Raw genomic sequence first — 23,575 nt, forward strand, 5'->3', positions numbered from 1 at the left:
TGTCTGCAGTTCCCTCTACACCCCAGGCCCCATACACGTTGCTGCTAGAGTTATCTTCCTGAAGCATAACTTTGTCAGGTCTTATTTCCTGCTCAGAAATCCTGTAATACTTCCCTGTTGTCCCAGAATTGGGTCTGATGCTGAATTACCCAATAGTTAGTTAAGCCTGTGCTTCCGGGATACCAACAAAACAAGGGCACCAAAAGAGAAGAAGGAAAAATATTCTTTAAATAACTTGATATTGGATAGTGTTTAAAAGCATTAATGTAGTTGTCATGGAAAAAAATCATAACTTATGGGACTTTCTTACATGGATTTTTACCATGAAATTACTCAGTAGATATACTTCATATATATGTACATACACGTGTATATATACCATATAAAATTAAATTAATTTTAAATTACAGATTATATAAAATACATTATTTTAAGGTAGAGTTCTCAAGGCCTATAAAAGTTTTATCTGGGCATTGATTAAGTATACACTTCTGAGCCTAAATTTCAAAGTCAGCACAAATACTATGACCCTAATCCACCTATCTTAATTTATTTCTCACAATTGCCTTCCACGTGCCTTTCACTGTAGCCAAAGGCTGTACAGCCCCAAATGCCTCACACTTTCTCCCCGTACTTCTTCTCTTTTGTGCACTTCCTCCCCTCTTCCACCAACATCCTATTTCTCATTTCTCCCATCCTGTAAAACCCAGCCCAACTGTGGGTCTTGCCCTGAAGTCTTCCCAGAGTGTCCAGGCTGACGGTACAGGTATAGTTGCCTTTTGCTTTATTGCACTTTGCAGATATTGCATTTCTTGCAAATTAAAGGTCTGTGGCAACCCTACATCAAGCAAGTCAATCAGTGCCATTTTTCCAAATGCACATACTCACTTCATGTCTCTATATCAGATTTGGGTAATTTTCACAATATTCCAAACTTTTGCATTATTATTATATTTGTTATGGTGATCAAAGATCAGTGATCTTTGATGTTACTATTGTGGTTTTTTTGGGACACCATGAGCCACACCCATAAAAAACAAGAAACTTAATCTATACATGCTGGTGAGGTCTGACTTATCTGCTGACCAGCCATTCCTCCATCTCTCCCTCTCTCTTTGTGACTGCTTATTCCCTGAGACACAATAATATTAAAATTAGGCCAATTAATAACCCTACAGTGACCTCTAAGTGCTCAAATGGAAAGGAAGAGTTGCACATCTCTCACTTTAAATCAAAAGCTAGAAATAATTAAGCTTAGTGAGGAAGGCATGTTGAAAGCCAAGATAGGCTGAAAGCTAGGCCTCTTGTGCCAAACAGCTAAGTTATGAATGCAAAGGAAAAGTTCTTTAAGGAAATTAAAAGTGCTGCTCCAGTGAACACATGAATGATAAAAAGCAAAACAGCCTTATTGCTGACATGGAGAAGGTTTTAGTGGTCTGGATAGAAGATCAAACCAGGTACAACATTCCCTTAAGCCAAAGCCTAACTCTTTAGTTAGCAAGACCCTAACTCTCTTCAATTTTATGAAGGCTGAGAGAGGTGAGGAGCTACAGAAGAAAAATTTGAAGCTAGCAGAAGTTGGTTCATAAGGTTTAAGGAAAGAAGCCGTTTCCATAACATGAAAGTGCAAAGTGAAGCAGCTGATGGAGAAGTGGCAGCAAGTTATCTAGAAGTTCTAGCTAAGAGAATTGATGAAGCTGCTACACTAAACAACTGATTTTCAATGTGGACAAAACAGCCTTATGGTGAAAGAAGGTGCCATTTAGGACTTTCATAGCTAGAGAGGAGAAGTCAATGCCTGTCTTCAAAGCTTCAAAGGACAGGCTGACTCTCTTATTAGGGGCTAATGCAGCTGGTAACTTTAAGTTAAAGCCAATGCTCATTTACCATTCAGAAAATCCTAGGGCCCTTAAGAATTATGCTAAATCTACTCTGCCTGTGCTCTAGAAATGGTATAATGCTGACTGAATGACAACACATCTATGTACAGCATGATTTACTGACTCTTTTAAGCGCACTGTTGAGACGTACTGCTCAGAAAAAAAAATTCTTTTCAAAATATTACTGCTCATTGACAATGCACCTGGTCACCCAAGAGTTCTGATGGAGATGTACAAGATTAATGTTGTTTTCATGCCTGCTAACAATATCCATTCTATAGCCTATAGATCAAGATTTCATTTTGACTTTCAAGTATTATTTTAAAAAATGCATTCCATAAGGCTATAACTGCCATAGATAGTGATTTTTCTAATGGATATGGAAACGTAAATTGAAAACCTTCTGGAAAGGATTCACCATTCTAGATGCCATTAAGAGCATTCATGATTGGTAGGAGGAGGTCCAGGAGTGTGAAAGAAGTTGATTTCAAGACTTCAGTGGAGGAAGTCACTGCACATGTGGTGAAAATACCAAGAGACCTAGAATTAGAAATGGAATTTGAAGATGTGACTGAATTGCTGCAATCTCATGATAAAACTTGAATACCTGAGAAGTTGCTTCTTAGGGATAAGTAAAGAAAGTGATTTCTTGAGGCCGGGCATTGTGGCTCACATCTGTAATCCTAGCACTCTGGGAGGCCGAGGTGGGAAGATTGCTTGAGGCTAGAAGTTCAAGACTAGCCTGAGCAAGCATGAGACACCATCTCTACCAAAAATAGAAAAAATTAGCCAGGCATGGTAGTTAACACCTGTAGTCCCAGCTACTTGGAAGACTGAAGCAGGAGGATCCCTTGAAGTTCGAGGCTGCAGTGAGCTATGAGGATGCCACTATACTCCTCACAGGTGATGGAGTGAGAGACCCTGTCTCAAAAAAAAAAGTAGTTTCTTGAGATGGAATGTACTCCTGGGGACGACGCTGGGAACATTGTTGAAATGACATCACAGGCTTTAGAATATAACACAAACTTAGTTGTTAAAGCAGCAGCAGGGTTTGAGAGAATTGTCTCCATTTTGAAAGAAGTTCTAATGTGGGTAAAATGTTATCAAATAGCATCACATGCTACAGAGAAATGTCTTGTGAAAGATGTCTATTTGGCAAACTTTATCTCATTTTAAGAAATTGCTATAGCCACCCCAGTTTTCAGCAACCACCACCATGATCAGTCAGCAGCCATCAACATTGAGGCAAGACCCTTCCACCAGCAAAAAGATTATGACTCATTGAAGGCTCAGATGATTATTTAGCATTTTTTAGTAATAAAGTATTTTTATATTAAGGTATGTACATTTTTTAGACATATTGCTATTGCACACTTAATAGACTACAGTATAGTGTGAACTTAACTTTTGTATGCACTGGGCAACCAAAAAATGTGTGACTCGTTTTATTGTGATAGTCCCTTTATTGCAGTGGTCTGGAGCCAAACTCACCATATTTCTGAGGTTTGCCTCTAATTTCTTCTTTCTACGAGTTTTCCAGAGCATGTTTTCCTTTTCTTATAGTCCTTAACATTTTCAACTTTCTTTTACAGCATACTGTTCCTTCTCTTACAGAAAAGGTTTGCTTATACCAGCTAGTCATAGACAACTGGTCACCACTTGAACTAAGCGTTCAGTAGCTTATGGTCCAATAAATGGTTGAATGAATATGGACATACTATTTAGAAAATGTTCATTTTAAAGAATGCTTATTGTGGACAAATGCTATGGAAAATGGTTTGGTGATTCCCCCTAAATTAAACATAGAATTACCACATGATTCAGCCATTCCATCTCTGGATATATACCCAAATGAAGTGAAAGGCAGGGACTCAAACAGATATTTTGTATGCCCATGTTTATAGCAACATTATTAATAATACCCAAAAGATGAAAGCAGCCTAAGTGTCCATCCACAGAAGAATAGGTAAAGAAAATGTGGTGTATTGATACAATAGAATATTATTCAGCCTTAAAAATGAAGGAAGTTCTGACACATGCTAAATGAATGAATCTTGAAGATATTGTACTAAGTGAAAAGGATAAGCATTTGTCACAAAAGAACAAGCACGGTATGATTCCACTTATATGATGTATATAGAGTAATCAGATTTATAAAAACAGAAAGTAGAAGGGCAGTTGCCAGGGCTGGGGGAGAGGTACACAGGAAGTCAGTATTTAAGGAGTACAGCGTTGGTTGCAGAAGATGAAAAAATTCTGGGAATAGATGGTGGTGATAGTTATAAAGCAATGTGACTGTGCTTCGTGTGGATGTACTTAATGCCACAGAGCTATAAACTTAAAAATGGCTAACATGGTAAATTCTATGGGATGAGTATTTTACTATAAGAAAAAAAATAGTTCAGGGAAAGGATGCTTGTTGTGCTTCTGTAGATGAGGGAATATGCTACTAATGAAGCTGTGTGTTGACTGGGAACTGGAACTGATCCACCAGGGATTCACTGAAGTGCAAAACCTCTTGATACATTTTTGTATTTCTTTGCACTTTGTTATTAATACTTTGTATCAGATTCATACAAAATTATCATTTGGAAAGAAACATACCAGGATAAAAAGTTGTATACATAAATAATTAACCATGCCAGTGATTTACATATTATGCAGCTATTTCAATTTCCCTTTTCATCTCTTATGTTTGTACATTTGATTTAATCATTAAATATTTATCCTATGGCTAAAATTTTCAAAATGTGTATTACTTTCTGATTATCAAATTAATATGTGTTTATTTAAAAATATTCAAACATTATTAAAAAATCTATTGCCTAGAAAGTGAAAGTCCCTCATGATCTCAAGGGATGACTTTTGCTAACAATTGGGAGTGTGTGCATTTTGTGTACATATAAATGTGATGTTTAAGACAAATACTGCTATACACATTATACTGCCAATTACTTTTTTACTTAAAATATGTTTTGGATATCTTTAGATATCTAGATATGCATCTGTATTAGGGTTCTCCAGAGAAACAACCAATAGGATATATAGAGATACATAGGAAAAGCTTTATTATGAAGGATTGTCTTGCTTGATTATGGAGGCTGAGAAACCCCACAATCTGCTGTCTGCAGGCTGGAGGCCCAGGAGAGCTAGTGATGTAGTTCAGTCCAAGCCCAAAGGCCTGAGAACTAGTACATCTGAAGGCAGGAGAAGATGGATGTCTCAGCTCCAGAAGAGAGAATGAATTGCACTTCCTCTGCCTTTTTCCATTTGGGCCCTCAATGGATTGGATGGCGCCCACACTGCTTAGGGTGGCTCTTCCTTACCCAGTCTACCCATTCAAATGCTAATCTCTTCCAGAAACACGCTCAGAAACATACCCAGAAATAATGTTTTATCAGCTATCCAGGCATCCCCTAAGCCAGTCAAGTTGACACCTAAAATTAACCATCAAACTATCTCTCTATATTTTTCCACCATATTTAACCCATATTTTAATTAATGGGGAATATTTCACAACCACAGACAACATATGCTGAAATCAGCAACGATAGTCACATATTTTCTGTCTGTACACATCTGTGTGTTTCTGAGTGCTGGATGTAGAATGGCTGGATCAAGTTAAAAGAACATTTATAATTTAAATAGGTGGATACAAGATTTCAATTCTACTTTGGCTGCCTTAAATAACCCAAACACTCTGCGAAGTTGTGACTGTATGTAGTAGAGGCTGATAGTTTAGATCTTTAAGTTAACATACCCAGCTGAGAATGCTTGCACCTGAGCCTGTGAATTCCCCAAGCCTCTAAATTCAGGATACTTCACAAGGAATCAAGGGAAGTTGGGGACTATAAATTTGCAGCGGCTCTCCATCACTGTGATATCTACTTTCCTCACTTCTTTAAATATTTGTCCATCCATTAAATTTAACACTTCTTAAAGTCTTCTACTAAATAGCAAAACCAATGTCAAAATTTTATAAATCACATACAAAAATTTATAAGTCAATTATCACCTCCCCATTCATAACAAATCCCGCCTGAAATTTGGTGATTGTTTTGACTATGGTAATTACAGTGTCTTTCAGATTCCAGAATTGCAATGATTATACTTTTCACTTTTGTTGTGTCTTGTTGGCTGTACTCTATCAAGGTAAATTATAGACAGAATCTAAATTTTTCATATGGTTTAGGTCTTGTGGCCTACAAATGTTATTTTGTAACTTAGCAAAGGACAGTAAGAAGAAAAAGCAAAGTACTTAAGTAACTGTTGCTGGATTTGTATTTTCAATACAAAACCTATGGGAATAAAAGCTGCTTCTACTCCACCACAAGTTCCCACAGTGTAAGGATGTTAGTAACTCATGAAAAATGAAGATGCTGCTACTTCCTAAGCCAGGGAAAATATATTTATTCATTTATTCAGAGAAAAATGGTATCTATTCATTCCTTTATTCATTCATGTCACATTTTTTTTGAGAACTTACTGGGTGCCAAGCATAATGTGTTAGGCACAAAAAAGAATCTTCTATAATAACATATGTTAAATCCTACTCTCTCCACCTCCAACTCTGATACAGAGTGTCTTCAATAAATGTAGGAAACGTCAAATACTAATTCTTCATGTCGAAGGAGCATTCAAAAATAATTACTTAAAGACCAAATTATCCTACCCACAGAGAATCAAAAACTTGTTTTTGGTGTATATGTACACATATACATTTTTTTCTTTCTGATTAAAACTTATTTACACATTTGTGCCCAGGATTAAGGATAATGAAACTCAACCACAAAAATGAGTAAATAATATATAATTGTGGTGTTGGAATTTATCATTTTAGGGTGATTGTCTCCATATTCACCTTTCTTTTGATCTTCTTGTAGATGTTATTGTTATTGACTGCAAATGCCTCCGTAGTTTTGCTCATTGGAATGTGGTTTGACAGATTAATTATATGTTATCAGGCAGTTGAAGATCAGTTAAAGATATGTGGCCACAAGAGGGATGCTGATGTCTTTGAGCTGTTCCTTTCTAAAAAGTAAGTATTTTAGTGCAACCCCTATGGAAAGCAATATGGAGATACCTTCAACAGATTCAAGTAGACCTACCATTTGATCCAGCAATCCCATTATTGGGCATATACCCAGAAGAACAAAAGTCATTCTTTAACAAAGACACCTGTACCCGAATGTTTATAGCAGCACAATTTACAATCGCAAGAATGTGGAAACAACCCAAGTGCCCATCGATCCACGAATGGATTAGTAAACTGTGGTATATGTATACCATGGAGTACTACTCAGCTATAAGAAATAACGATGATACGACATCTCTTTGGTTCTCCTGGAGAGAGCTGGAACCCATTATACTAAGTGAAGTATCCAAAGAATGGAAAAACAAGCATCACATGTACTCACCAGAAAACTGGTTTCCCTGATCATCACCTAAATGTACATCAGGGAAGGATACCAATTGGATATCAGACTGGGATGGGGGGTGGGGGGAGGGGGTGAGTGTATGCCTACATGATGAGTGCGTTGCACACCCTCTGGGGAATGGTCATGCTTGAAGGTGCAGACCCGGGGAGGTGGGGGGGGAGGGGCTGGAGGTATGACTACATGATGAGTGCCAGGTGCACTGTCTGGAGAATGAGAACGGACGCGCTTGGGACTCTGACTCGGGGGGATGGGTGGGACATGGAAAATGTATATAACCTAAACTTATGTACCCCCATGATGAGCTGAAATAAAAAAAAAAAAAATGAAAGAGTATCACATTATAATATTTCATGGATTCAAATGTTCTTTTCCATGTCCCCCCTCAAGGACTGCATAGGCAAACACACTCTAATCACTTTACCACTTGTTGGAGTACACAGTTTATATTAGAGAGGAAAGATATTGAAATGAACAAAAACAAAGATTATGGAACCAGGCTGAGTTTGAATCCCAGCTCTGTCTTTTCCAGCTGGGTGATCTTGAGTGTGTCACGTAACCTCCCTGTTAGGATTGTCAGATTCCAAATAAATATATAAGACAACCAGTTAAATTTGAATTTCAGGGTAACAATGAATATAATTTTTTTCAGTATAAGTATTTCACACACAGCATTTGGAACATTAGTTGTTTCTCTGAAATTCACATGTAACCAGTATCCTGCATTTTATTTGATTATCCTATACCCTGTGTATAATACTACTACATTACTCACAGGGTTGCTATGAAGATTAGGTGTTAGTAAAAGTTAGAGGAGGGCCTGATACACAGTATGTACTCAAGCATTAGTACAGTTACCTTTCCTCCTTACCAGTAAGGAGGAAAACCCCTCCCTTATGTTAACAGTCCACTGGAACTCCCCAAGGTGGCAGATGACAAAGTGAGTTTTTCTATAGAGTGGTTCTAGTACCTGAGATAGAACCCAGGTATAAGATGAAAAGGAAGTTGTGTGTAACATTAGCCTTTGACACCACAGTTTTCACTAGCCAATAGTGACACTGCAGGTTGCATTTTAATAACAACAATCCTACTCCTACTCTTCTTTTTCCTATTTACTTTTCTTAATGCCTGTGAATTCTAAGTATCGTTTTAAAATAGGCTTGACATATTTTTACTCATAAGGAATCTTTGGAACTCAGCTTCTTTGTAAAGAAAATTCCTTACTTTATCAATGAATTTAATCACTTTTATCTCTAGTGATGTGAAGAAATTATTTATTAATAAACATATTTCTTTTATTAATATTTATTTTTGTAAGTACAGCAAAAAGCATTTATCTTTGTAATGGCTCTAAATCTCTTGATAGTAAGGAAATAAACAGATGGCCCATTTGATATTTTAAAAAATATATTTTTAGTATGAAACAGGTAGGGTAGAGAATTCTGACTCACTTAAGGTCATGCTTTGACCCTTTCTAAAGATCAGTTAGTTTTATCATAACAATAAATATTTCATGTGGTCAAAAGATTGCATCCTAAGTCTTTCATGATTTTGACAACTTGTACACTACTGATTACTAGGGTAAGTAGATAACAATAAGAATAGCTTTGAAACACTAGAAAAATCAAAATATTAATTCCCAACAGTGGAATTAATACCAGATATTTATGGTCTTCTTGCATGAAGGACAACACTTTCTATATCCTAAGAATACTAAGGCACCATTTAATCCAGCTGGGGACAAAAAATATTGCACAGTCCAGATGCCAATAAACTGAGTAAACTGATTATTTGCCTAAATTTCTGTTGCCCCTGGAAAATGAAAAGCCCCTTTCTGATGTATTCTTGAGTGATCACAGAGAACATACACTATGACAAGCTGTTGGCATATTATTGTCAGCACGAGTCATTGCCATCATTAATAGAAGAATTACCTCTCATTATCTTTGATTGGCTTCACCTTAGAACGTAACACCCCATTATTGATTTAGGACAAGTTTATGTGTAGAATAAACACTTCTGACTTAAGAGTTAAAATACTCTTAAAAAGTGAATCACTTTATTATAACATTATCTAATCACCAAAAATTCAGCACTGATATTTACTACTACAAGAAAATTAATGCTGGTAACTTGAGCCGGGTGCAATGGTTCATGCCTGTAATCCTAGCACTCTGGGAGGCCGAAACAGGAGGATCGCTTGAGGCCAGGAGTTGGAGACCAGCCTGAGCAAGAGCAAGACTCTGTCTCTACTAAAAATAGAAAGAAATTAGCTGGACAACTAAAAATATATATAGAAAAAAATAGTGGGGCATGGTGGCACATGCCTGTAGTCCCAGCTACTCAGAAGGCTGAGACAGAAGGATTGCTTGAGCCCAGGAGTTTGAGGTTGCTGTGAGCGAGGCTGACACCACAGCACTCTTGCCTGGGCAACAGAGTGAGACTCTGTCTCCAGAAAAAAAAAAAAAATTATGGTAACTTGACAAAGTTAATACTTTCAAGTATTAGTATATTAAAATAACTTTTGTGGGAAATCCTCTAAGTGAGGCAGGAGATCCTCTGTTGCTACCTTGTAATGATTGCTTTATTATTTATCATGGAGACAGATGAAGTTAACTATCATTAATGCCCAATGCGATAATTAAGGTATACCAAGGTCCAAGCACTCCTTCCCAGAAATAGGACACATGTCTACAGTGGAAGACAAGAATGTATTATGTGTGTAAATTTCCTATTAAAAGTTTCTTTGAAGGAGTCTGGAATATTTTGCTGTGCCAGGGAAGGGCTCAAAGACTAATAGTACATATCAAAAGGATACAGGATTATGCTTGAAAAGTCTTGTGTATAAAATAATTTGAGAATTTTTTTAAAGTAATAAAAGATTAAGAAAAACTCTTTAAATTCAGGGAAGGTGAGGAAGAGAATAAATTAGAGAAAGAAGGGGGAGGAACAGATGTTCTTTACAGAAGGATGCTAGTTAATAAATGTAAAAAGAATGAGAACATTAGAGAAAAATCATCATTTTATAATCCCAAATCTATTGATTCAAGGAAGGATCATCAATTAAAGCTAATGCCATCGAGTAAATAGTTGTCAGGGAACAAGATACACATGTGGTCTCAGATTATTGCCCCGCATGATACAATTATAAAATTTACACTTTTGCAATAGTGTAACTGGCAGGTACCACCTTAACCAAATGACTGAATTTAGCCTCCTGTTGCAATTCAGTAATTACCACCAATGTAATTGAGAAGTAGAAGTGATCTTCCTTGAATTTGATCTTAGGAAGCAGACAGACAAATCAAGAATGTGGGACATTCTATCAAGCAGTTAATCCAGACTTCTCAAAAAGTCAGTATTAAGGGAGAAAAAGGAAAGAGGGTGGCTACATTTAAAAAGACTAAAGGATTATACCAACCAAAAATGCAACGCATGAATGTTGATGGGATTCAGGATTCATACAAAAAAACCATAAAAATAACTGTGAGAGGATATTACCATGAATGAATTAATGTGTAAGAATAATTACATGAGTATTTTTTAAGTGCTTTGAAAAGTTCCTGGCATATAATATGTGCTTTGTAAGTGTATGATAAATTAACATAAATATATGTATACATACTTGGGACCCCAATTTCTGACCTAAAAAATAAAAGAGCTCCGAATACTCCAGGCTACGTCAGTCAAATGTCCCACTGTCCTCAGACAGCAGCCTCTCCCCACCCAGTGTCTGCCCCTTTGCCCAATGACCTGCATTAGCACTAAGGACCAGGACCACTTGGATAGCTAAAGTCCCACATTATTCAAGAAGGGTGGATAATATTTTGATCCTCTAATTAATAAACAACAAAAGGAGAATGGAGCACTTCACTCAGTCTCTGTCCCTTGGTGTCCTGCAATTTCCATCTCCTAAGGCCAGTCTGGCCAAGATCAGACTGACTCCAAAGTAAAAACTCTGCAGGCAAGATTGAAGCAGGAGCCAACTGTGTTTCCCACATTTGCTTGAAAGTCCAATATCATCTTCACATTTCTCCCTTTGCCCCTCTCCCCAGTAAAATTTGTTTTGAATTGAGGTCCCCATAAATTCAGTAATAATGAGGTATAAATTTCTGCTAACTAGCTGACAAAATCTTAATCCAAATAAATGAAGTGATAAGGATGGAATTTCAGAAATTAGCAGGTAAGTGTGCCAACAATTTTGAAAGGACAGAGAGAGAGGACTTTTTTGTTACTCCAAAGCCATACAAACTACGTGACCAGCTGTACCCATGAGTGAATTAATCATTGCTAATGTTCACGTTTTTTTTTTTTTTTCTTTCCAGGGAATTGACAGAGGTCATTGATCTTTCTAGGTTTAAAAACTTAAAATACTTATGGCTTCATCATAACAAGGTAGTATTACATTTTATCTTTCAATTACTAAAATTAAGTTACTATCTTAATTTCTTATTTTTAATAGAGCTAATCTTTGAAAGTATTGATATTTTATATTTAAAATTTAAATTTAGCTAAGAAACATACATAACATATATCTGATAAATCTGGTATATATGTGTGTATGTACATGTGTGTGTATATATTTACATACATATATATACACACATACACATGTCATGTTGAATAAGGACAATCTGTGAGATGCTGTCAGACTGCAATTTTACTTTTATCTCCCATGTTTTGTCAAAACTGCTCAGTGGAGGCTATTTCTTCCCAGGCTCATGGCAGAAAACTTGGGCAGTCTTATGACTTTTTTCATCTCTCTTAGGTAATACAAAATCTTATAGTCCATTTGTGTGATAGTCATAGTCTTAGTTCATAAATGGGAATCTATGAATCGGATGTCAATCTTCATCCGCAAGTGAGACATCCCTCCCTCATTAACCACCTGACAGCAGATGGCCACCTGCCTACATTATTAAGTAGAGTGGTGTGGTTGGCTATTTTCCTCCGCCTCACCTTCACTCCAGCCTTCTCCAGGTTTGGTATGGAATGGGGTGGTGTGTGGTAGAGGAAAGGCAAGGGGGAAACAAAGTTCTTCGCTTTGTACCCTCTGGTACTAGCAGATGTTCAGAGTTGTTCCTTCTCTCTATGGGTTATTCCGAAGCTTCCCTTCTAGGCTTCTCTAACACTGAGTCCTCTTCACTGGCTACTCTTGACCTCACCTGACCTTTAGCCTAGCACTGCTTAACAACTGAGAGTTTCCTGGGGTTGGCAAACTACACCCTTGGGGAGAATCCCTGGTCAAGTGTCCCAGGTCAACATTCCTACAGTGATCCGGTTCCCAGGACTCACACACCTTTGCTCTTTAGTCAGAGGCCAAGAGGGTTGGTACCTCCCAAATGCTACCCAAGCTGACTTAGTTTCCTCAGAAAGTGTCAGGCACGAGGCTACCATGTTCCCAACTGAGAGAACGTGTGTCAAGGTCACTGAATGTGGTCCTTGGAGCTTCTCTTAGAGGCCAGGGTTTAGGAGGCAAGAATGGGGGTCTGTGTGTGGGACTTCAAGCTCTTCCCTAGCACAAGAGCAAGACTAAACTAAAATTCAAACCCAGACAGTTATTACAGTTAGCTAGTCAGTAAGCTGTTTTCAACTTTCAAAACTTCAGCTTTCCAACAGCTTTTATTTTGTTCATTATACAGTACATAGAGAACCCCATCTTAGCATTTTGAATTTAGATTTTCAAATACTCACTGATAAAAACAAATAATTTGAGTTTTCAGCAGTAGTATGCCCGTCAAGCAGTATTCCAGATTCATAGCACTGAGTCTTTAAACAGCCATGTTTATGAAAATATTTCAATATTTTATTGCATTTTTAGTCTTTTTTTTAAAAACCAACTGACTGGAAAATGGAAAATGAAAGTGCTTTACTATTAACTATAAACATAAATCGTATAAGCTTGAAATAATTTCTGGGAGAACAACACAAATACCTTCAAGGCCCAGGGACCTAACAACTGAAATGGAAAGTGTATGCACCACTTAAGGGCATGTAAGTTCAAAAGTCTTTTTAAAAAACACTCTGCCAAAAATTATTCTTGATCACAGTGTGGGACTTTTGATTAGAAAAACATGGAAACCATCAGGCATGGCAACAATGACTAATCTTTGTTTTTAGTGTGTGTTCCTTGTGGTGTTCAATGGTGTTCAGTTTGGAAGGAAAGAACATGTACAAATGTTGGCAGTATGTCCAAAGGAAGAAGCATAATTAAGGATTTTATAATATTTTTCAGCTTTTTGGAAGTGGATATTGTGGGACCTCCAACCACTCATTGAATTTTCATACAATTGACTTTCAGATGCATTATGCCCTAGGAAGGGATTGCATGAGCTATCGACTATTTTACTTTCTTTTGTTTTGGAAGAGGTTGGACCCAGGAAGGGATGCGACAAGTGGCTGAATTCTTTTCTTGTGCTTGTTTATTTATATGCAACAAACTATCTATATTATTTCCAAAATCAGTATCACTTACTTATCATACCTGAAACAGGACTTCAGTGGCCATGGAATAAGTGAATAAGCTAAAGTGAGTTTTCTTATTGGTCGATATTACCTGAGTATTCATACTCCATCAAAAATTAAAGTCTTATTCAGACCCAAACTCTGATGGACATATTAGCTACTATAATGTTTTGTCAAAGTTCATATGTAAAATTTTAATTATGAGTTCTTTAAAATGTGGATTACACTAGGTTGACCACCAAGAAGATATTACGCCACTGTAGAAATGGTATAGAGAATTGTGGTGAAAAACATTAACACTGTCATATGAATATAAATATTTAAAACTGTAAAATTTTGTTACAAATGATCTGAATTCCTACATTTTAATGGGAGTTGTTTGATCTTTTTCTTGCTGATTTGCTTGAGTTCTTTGTAGGTTGTGGTTATTAGCCCTTTATCAGATGTATAGCATGCAAATATTTTCTTCCGTTCTGTAGGTGGTCTATTTGCTCTGTTTATTTCCTTGGCTGTGCACAAGCCTTTTAATTTAATCAAGTCCCATTTATTAATTTTTGTTGTTGCTGGGATTGCCAGCAGGGTCTTCTTCATAAATTCTTTGCCTAGGTCAATATCTAGAAGAGTTTTTCCAACATTTTATTTTAGAATTCTTATAGTTTCATGTCTTAGGTTTAAGTCTGTTACCACATCTTGAAGTAATTTTTGTGAGAGGTGAGAGGTACGAATCCTGTTTCAGTCTTCTACATGTGGCTATCCAATTTTCCCGGCACCAGTTATTGAATAGGGATTCTTTTCGCCAGTGTATATTGTTGCCTGCTTTGTCAAAGATCAGATGGTGATATGTGGATGGTTCTATATCTGGGTTCTCTCTTCTGTTCGGAAGTGGGCAAAAGACACGAACAGAAGCTTTTCAAAAGAAGATAGACTAATGGCTAATTACCATATGAAAAAATGCTCAACATCTCTAAGTATCAGGGAAATGCAAATCAAAACCACAAAGAGATATCACCTAACTCAAGTGAGAATGGCGTTTATCAAAAAGACCCAAAATAACAGATGCTGGCATGGATGTGGAGAGAAAAGAACACTTATACACTGTTGGAGGGACTGCAAATTAGTACAACCTCTATGGAATACAGTATGGAGATTCCTTGAAGAACTAGAAATAGACCTACTATTTGATCCAGCAATCCCACCACTGAGTATTTACCCAAAAGAAAAAAAGCCATTTTACCAAAAAGACACTTGCACTGGAATGTTTATTGCATCACAATTCACAATCACAAAGATGTAGAATCAACCCAAGTGCCCATCAGTTCATGAGTGGATTAATAAATGTGGTATGCATATACTATGGAGTACTACTAAGCCATAAAAAATTATTAATTAATACCTTTCCTATCTTTTGTAATAACCTGGATGGAACTGGAGATCATTCTCCTAAGTGCAGTATCACAAGAATGGAAAAACAAATACCACATGTGCTCATTATTAAACTGGAACTAACTGAACAGCACTCATGAGCACATATGGAAGTAAAACTCAACAGAAATCAAGCAGGTGGGAGGGGGAAGAAGGGATTGGAGAAATCACACCTAACAGGTACAATGTACACTATTTGGGTGATGGGCACACTTATATTACACTTTGACTCAAGCTGTACAAAAGCAATCCACATAGCCAAAATATTTGTACCCCTGTAATATTCTGAAATAAAAAAATAAGAATGATCTGAATTCATAACGAGCATTGTTCTTATATTAGTGATTATTGTAGACTATGCTCTATTTTGGAAAAATAAGGCACAAGGAGTAAAATAAAGTGAACACATCTTTTTTGTTTATTCACTTATTCAATCCACAATATTTATTGAGGTCTAGACATGAGGACATTATTAGTTGTCTGCTCGATGTCCACTCTCTCCTTTTTCCTATTCAACGGAACCTGGTTTGGGATTTGGTACATACTTCTCTACCATTCCACTCAAGTAGGCGGTCCCACCCAGTTGGGGGTGGACCCTGTACTGTGTCGCCCATGAGAATAATCCCACCCTCCTGGAGAGTGACTAATCGAAGAATGGGCATATAACCCAATTGTAATGGAGATTAAGGGCACATCTGCTAGGAAGCTTCTAGGACAGGTTTCCTTATTCCTAAAAGAGGGCACTAGAAGAGAGGTCCCTTGTTCCCTCTGGAGGTTTCCTTGCCTGGGCATGAAGCCAAGAAGTATTCTACCAAGTTGCTGAATCCAACATTTGGAGAAAGGTAGAGCCTGGAGAATCAAGGAGTTGCCAAGACTGGAGGCCCTCACAACTTCTGGACTTGTTGATATGTGAGATAATGAATGTCCTTATTCTATGTGCTAATCTGAGTTGGGCTTAGAAGCTGCTTGAAGCCTGAAGCATCCTACTTGATATAGTTTATTCTTGTACTTGTTAGGCTACTAACAGAATATAACAATAAATGTGATGCCCCCTACACTAGTGATAAAATTAGGAGTGACAGAGGGAGTGGCTCTGCTACTGGGGAGGACATTGTATTTGCAAGCTGCCTGGAATGAGAGAACGCAGTGATCTTTGGCGGCAATGAATATAGTTTGGTGAGTTTGGAGCCTAGTATGCTAGAAGAATGCATACTTCTCCCAGTCATCATCTAGTGGATGATGAAACTTGAGCTTCTGGTCTGAACCTGGACTAGCTGATGAAATAGGCACAAATTTCTTTCCAAGGACCTCTAATGTCCCAACTTTCCTAGGTTTGCTCTGGCAACTCTGGTCCCTTCATTATGCTTTCTAAGTGCTAGTTTCCTCCTCCTACTGCACAGATACTCACTGGTTCTGTGAATTTCTTGGGGATTCCTAATGTCTCCTGGTACAATTAGTGGGAGGCAGCTGCTCTCAGGTCTAGAGTCTCCCTTCTTTGTCTCATCCTCTAACAAGCCTAACCTAGAGAATTGCAGGTCCACAAGTTCATTCTTTCCAACATTTCACGAGAAGTTAGGTTTGGCTCAGATAAGTAATCTAAGTGGTTTGCATTTTATGCTGCATTTACATGGCATGTACATATGATCTCTTTCTGTCTTGGCTCATTACTTCAAAAATTTTCTTTTGCAGACATCCAATAATGAGTTTTGCATTCATGATGTTGGTGCCACAAAATGTTACTGTCCTTCTATTTGTGGAAGTACAGCAGTACTTCGGTATATTTCATTTTGTCTCAGATTAGGATAAACATTTGATGAAGAACCTGTATAAAGCCTCACCAAACAACTATCCAAAATAGAATCAGAACTTCTGCTGTGCAATAAAAACCAAACAGTTAACAAATTTTATAAATTCAATTTAAATGAAAAGATCTCTTCTGGCAAAGTCATTGTTTATAAACATAATCCTCTAAAGAATAATTGAAATACTTATTTATAATAACATCACCCTTACTGACCAGAGTCAGATTAGAATAAATGCTTTAAGAAAGATCTTGGGCTCATTCTTCTATGCTGTTAGGATATGTTGTTGTTTCCTGTCTCCAGGACATGCAGCACATATTAAGAATTCGGTAAATAGCACAAATTTATGTATTTTAAAAAGGAGTATAGATGTACAAAATTAGCAAATCACAATTCAAAAATTGAAATAACTATTTTTAATGTGCTGTTACAAATATTTGATAAGAATTCTTTGAATGGCAGTACTTTTTTTCAGGTAGTTTTACAATGTGCTTCATATCATGAAATTTTTGTTGGCCTCTTCAATCAGATTTATTTGTGTATTAAGGTTGGGTATATATATTTATTTATTCATTCATATATACATACTATACCTTGTTTCAAAAAAACTATTTAGACCAGTACAAACTCTACAATAGGGTGTAAAAGCTATTAAAAAACAAAATGCACTAGCCATGCATTCCATATAATTTGGGCTGTTACCTGTGTCTGTTACCTTAGTGCAACATTAATTATATCTTTTATGTCAACTTTTTTGAAAGAATTATTTTGCCAAATATTTAAAACCTCCTTAAAAAAGTAAATCAACAAATAACCTAAACAAGACTTCACTGCATGGGTGTGAAATTTGGAGATATGTTCACTATATACCTACTTATGATTTAACCAAGAAATATGCCTATTTTTGGAAAGAGCATTTACAAATATTTCAGTAACTTGGAAATGAGGGGGGGAAACACGAGAATGAAAGTTTGTTCAGGTTGGTTAAAAATAGTTATTTTTAAATATTTTTAAAGTACAGGTTTTATTTTTAAGTACTGTACATATTTTAAACTAAGACAGAAATGAATGCATTGTGTTAATTTGTTGGACAAAAATACCATAAAAATGAACTTAGTAATCTTGAAAGCATATTGACATTTTTCCTTTTTTATTCCTACATAATTCATTTTATGTATATTATTAAAATTCTCCTCAACTAATACTTAAAGCTCTATGTAAATTTAGGAAATACTGTAATTTCAGTCCTTGAATATACAATAATATACGCTTTTAAGGAATGCATAATTACAGAATTATTCATAATTTCACCGTGTCATTTAATCACTGGTCCTAAGGTTTTTGCTCCTAAGGTTTTCAATCTCCCTGCTACTGACTTTTTGAACCGGATAATTCTTGATGGTGGGGGCTGTTCTGTGCATTTTAGAATTTTCAGCCACATTCCTGGCCTCTACCTATTAGATGCCAGAAGATTCCCCCCAGGAGTGGCAAATAAAAATATTTCCAGACATTGTCAAATGCCCCTGGGGGGCAAAATTGCCACCATCCCCCACGGAAAATCACTAAATACAGAAGACAAAGTGATCTTTGGAAACGTAAGTGAAAACATGTCACTCCTCTGCTTAAAACTTCCCGTAGTTTCCTGTTACTTTCAGCCAAGTTCTTATAGGAACCTACAACATCCTACACAAGTTAGGCCCCTGCTTATCTCTCTAGCCTCATTACTTTCCATCTCTCCCTGGCTCACACTGATCTAGCCACACCAGGCACCGCACTGTCTCTGGACCTTGTCACTGTCTTGTCCTCACTGCTGTTTCTGCAGATATCTACTACAGTGTCCCACTCCCTACGCGTCCTCAAGAGTTTGTTCAAATATTACCTCCTCCCTGAGGCCTGCCTTGTCCAACCTTCCCTAGAACGTAACATACCTCCCTATGCAACTCCCTGGCATTAGGCTTTTTTTCCCAAAGCATGTATCAACTTATACCATAATATATAATTTACTTATTGTATGTATTGTTTATCTAATCTTTCCCTACTATAAAAAAGGCAGAGATTTTTGTCTATTTTGTTTACGGCTATACCCACAGAACTTAGCACAAAAGTGTAGCACATAGTAGCTGCTCAACAAATGTTTTTTGAATGGAAGAATGAATAAATAAAAACACTAATATTTTCTCATAAATACAATATTTCCATTTTTATCAGTGAATCACAAATGGCATGTAATTGATAATTGATTATAAATTTGAGGAGGGTAGGTTGATAATATTTTGCTTAGTATTTACTTTTTTTGTTCATTGGAAAATGTCAGTTTCTGTTTATTAGATATCAAAGCTAAGAACTTTTCTTTGCACGAGTACTAGTTAAGGTAACAGAAGTTCACTTGATGGAAACATGCTTTGGCTGACTTAAGCAGAAAAATAATTTATTGAAAAGATATTGGTAGATATTATGGAGCTTAAGAATCAAGTTCAGAAAGTCTCAGGATCAAAGAGAACCATAGTCAAAACCATGCCACAGAACTAATTTTCACAAACACTGTTGACTTGCCAAGCAATAACAAAAGTGCCAGCTTGCACTGTTGGTGTCACCAGCATCAACCACTGGACACATCCAGCATCATCACTGCCACCATTTCCACGGCTACAAAACACAAGTATTGTTGGCTCCGTCTCTGCTACCACCAGAAGTAACTCTCAACTGTCTCCACTTTGCATTATTATTTCTTGATTCGAAGTTAAGAGTGGATGCATCAGATTGGCTTAGCCTAGGCCTGCTAGCGGTCTGGAAGAGCAAATAATAATGCAAGTAGAGTCTGATTCCCACCAAGACCCTTTAGGTGGGGAATTCCTTGTATTGTGGGAAGGAGCTTTAGATGCTGGGCAGCCAAAAAATATGACAAGTGTCTCCCACATTGTATTAGATAATATTTAGAAAGATTAAAATCAAAGAAACAGCACCAACATCTGCATCAATTATTTCTGTTAGAGTGCCTGGAACAGAGTATTTATTTAATAAATGGATGTTGAACTGAAAGCTAGGGTATAGCTGTGGTTCTGCCACTAACCAACTATTAATATTTAGCAAACCACATAAACTCTTTAGAGCTATGTTTCCTCTTATACAATACGGGGTATTCTTCTTGACTCTTTCAAGGTCATGAAAAAGGAAATGAGATGGCATGTATGGAGCACTAAGCAAAGAAACTTGCGCATGGTAGTCACAGAATAAATATGAAGAACCCATTTCCCCACTCTTTTTTTTAAATTGTTTTGTTTTTAACAGAGCTATATATGCATAGAGTAATAGTTGAAAGAATTCGTTAGTTCTACAAGTTAGCAACAATTCTGCACACTCTCCACCACTTATCATTCCCCAGATGCAACAAATTTCACTTCTTTTAAGTGATCTTATGTTATCAGCATTTCTCTAAATCATTTGCTGGTATTGCTACTACTTCTTGGTTTTTCCTTTCAAGACAGTAGCTATAGAGTTCCCACTAAGGAAGATGAGGATTTAGTTCTTTCTTTTTTCTGCCCTCCTACCACACATGTGCATACTTTCCAGGCCCCATTCTCCTGATGTGGTTGTATTGTAATTTTGGTTAAATCAATATTCACTGGTTATATTGTTTTGACAAAATAGGCTCTTCAGAGCAAAGCCATGTATTACACTTTATTTTTCCTTTATTGTACTTACTCCAATTCCCTGGAGCTTATTTTCATTTGATTTTTTTTGTTTGCTTTTTGTTTCGTGCTGAATTGTGTTTCCTCCAAATTCATATGTTGAAGCTCTAATCCCTAGAACCTCAGCATGTGACTGTATTTGGGGACAGGGCATTCAAAGAGGTAATTAAGCTAAAATGGATCCTTAGGGTAGACTCTAATCCAATATGACTAGTGTCTTTATGACAAAAGTTTGGAGGGAGGGGAGAGAGAGAGAAGAGAAAGAAAGAGAGGGAGAGAGACCAAACGTGCACATACAAAGAGAAGATCTTGTGAAGACACCAGAAGATGGCCATTCTACAAGTCAAGGAGAGTGCCTCAGAATGAAACCAACCCTGTTGACACCTTGATCTTGGACTTTCAGCCTCCAGAACTGTGAAGAAATAAATTTCTGCTGTTTAAGTCTGTGGTATTCGTTATAGCAGCCCTAGAAAACTAATACAGTTTTATCAGCTATTATCACTTATTCAAACCAAACTCTCTATCAGTTGACCAAATATATTCAATGCATTTAATTATTTTTATTTCTTGAAGAACGCTGCCCAGGACTTGCTCCAATGTCAACTGCTTGCTTTGTGTGCCTGTGCACAACCACAGTCACCCTTCGTCACCACCCTGGGGATTCCCTTTGCTTCTCTTGTTTCCTATACTGCACAGCTTTCTTTTTTCTGGATTACATTCTCCAGTGGCTTCCTGAGAAAGGGCTGCAGATGGTAAATTTTCAAGATGGTGCCTTCCTACACTGTGTTTATTCAATTCTCAAATTTGGCCCATTATTTTGGCTTATTTGGTGTCCTGCTGTCCCTTGTGTTTTCTGATTGTTTGTTTGTTGTGTGGTAAGAATACTTAACATGAAATCTATTCTCTTAACATTTTTTTTTCCTTTTTTTTTTTGAGACAGAGTCTCGCTCTGTTGCCCGGGCTAGAGTGGGTGCCGTGGCATTAGCCTAGCTCACAGAAACCTCAAACTCCTGGGCTTAAGCGATCCTACTGCCTCAGCCTCCCGAGTAGCTGGGACTACAGGCGTGCGCCACCATGCCCGGCTAATTTTTTCTATATATATTTTTAGTTGGCCAGATAATTTCTTTCTATTTTTAGTAGAGACGGGGTCTCACTCTTGCTCAGGCTGGTCTCGAACTCCTGACCTTGAGCGATCCACCCGCCTCGGCCTCCCAGAATGCTAGGATTACAGGCATGAGCCACCACGCCCGGCCCTCTTAACAATTTTTTAAGTGCACCATATTGTCAACCATAGGCATGATCTTGGACAGCAGATCCTCAGAACTTATTTATCTTGTATAACTGAGACTTTGTACCCATCAAGTAACAATTCCCCATTTCCCCCTCCCCTCCTGCCCCTGGCAACCACCATTTTCCTATCTGCTTTGGTGAGTTTGACTGTTAGATACCTGGTAAGTGGGATTATGCAGTATTTTTCCTTCCGTGACAGGCTTACTTCAGTTAGCATCTTGTCCTCCAGGTTCAGTCATGTTGTCACAACTGTGGAGTTTCCTTCTCTTTTAAGGCTGAATAATGTTTCATTATATGTGATTAACAGATTGTCTTTATCCATTCATCTACTGATGGACATTTGGGTTGTTTCTACCCCTTGACTATTGTGGATAATTCTGCAGTGAACATGGGAGTACAGATTTCTCCTCAAGATCTTGGTTTCAATTCTTTTTAATTCATATCCAGAAGTGGAGCTGCTGGATTATACAGTATATCTATTTTTAATTTTTGAGAAACTTCCATACTGTCTTCCCCAGTGGCTACACCATTTTACATTGCTACCAACAGTATACAGGAATTCCAATTTCTGCACATCCTTGCCAATACTTGTCTTCTGTATTTTGATAATAGCCATCCTAATAGGTGTGAGGTGATTAAAATGTATATATTATATTACCTTTTTTTTGTTTCTAGGACAAAATATCCTCTTTAATGTCCCTGAGCATAATGATGATAGTGGTATTTGTGTTGCTTCTGTCTACGTAGTATCTATTTTCTCTAAATTAATCTTATTTTCATTTATTTCTTTGGATCTTTGTGTTTCATGGCAGAATTTTGCCTCAAACGTTCTTGGCTAACTGGTTGTATTGAAGATAGCAGTCTAAAATGTTGATTGGAAGTACTGAGCATGTGTGATTGCGGCTTATTAACTGTGAGCTTCACTGGAGGGTTATCTAGCAAGGCAGAATTTTGGGGAAACCCTGACATTAGTATTTTTAGGTCTTTCCTGTTAGGATGGTAAGAGTCCCCAGAAAAGCCTCTTCAATCTCCTGCCCAAAGGATAAAGACTTGACTGCCAGCATTCTGAGGGCCAAGCTGGGGAAGGAAGGCTGGGAATTCTCCACATTCAGTGTGCATACATTCCCTTAATCTTCCCACTTTCAGTGTAAACCCTCTGCCTTCAACACTGATGTCTGATGACAAGAAACTCTGTATTTTATTCTGTCCAGGGAATAACCCCTCAGTGTTTTGATGTGGTAGAAGAGACTCAGTTGCCTAGCAGTAGATTGGATCCATTCTATAGGAATAGAATTGCTCATTAAACAGCTTTCAGTAATGCTTATTTAACCCTCTCCCCTTTACCTTTACCTCCAGTTACTGGGTCTGTTACAGCCCAACCAGGTTCACTGCCTGCTGCTCAAGAGGAAGCCAATACACTGAGATAGCAGGGGTTACAGCAGAGAGAGAGTTTAATATCACAAGCACCATGTAAGGAGATGGGAGGAATTTCTCAAATCCATCACCCCAAGAACTCGGGAGAAAGGGTTTTTAAAGATAGTTTGGCAGGCAAAGGGCTAGGCAATGGGGTCTGCTTATTGGTGGGGGATGAA

At 37.3% G+C, this 23,575-nt stretch overlaps 1 protein-coding gene across 6 annotated transcripts in view; it reads left to right on the top strand.

Moving 5' to 3' along the window:
• LRRC72 (leucine rich repeat containing 72) overlaps positions 1-23,575 on the top strand; it is a 150,364-nt gene that overhangs the window by 101,000 nt on the left and 25,789 nt on the right. For 2 of the 6 annotated variants that reach the window (XR_006738088.1, XR_006738092.1), the window contains exon 4: positions 11,641-11,710. The exons of 1 other annotated variant lie outside the window; for it this stretch is intronic. Coding sequence is in view for 1 of the 5 variants with exons in the window: in XM_045564081.1 (XP_045420037.1) it covers positions 6,764-6,918; positions 11,641-11,710 (225 nt within the window). In the remaining 4 variants the exon portion in view is untranslated. Of the gene's footprint in view, positions 1-6,763; positions 7,004-11,640; positions 11,711-23,575 lie in introns of those variants that run through there. 3 more of the 6 variants (XR_006738087.1, XR_006738090.1, XM_045564081.1) reach the window with 2 other exon arrangements.

The sequence above is a fragment of the Lemur catta genome, chromosome 11 (genome assembly GCF_020740605.2).
Source record: "Lemur catta isolate mLemCat1 chromosome 11, mLemCat1.pri, whole genome shotgun sequence".
Lineage (NCBI taxonomy): Eukaryota > Metazoa > Chordata > Mammalia > Primates > Lemuridae > Lemur > Lemur catta.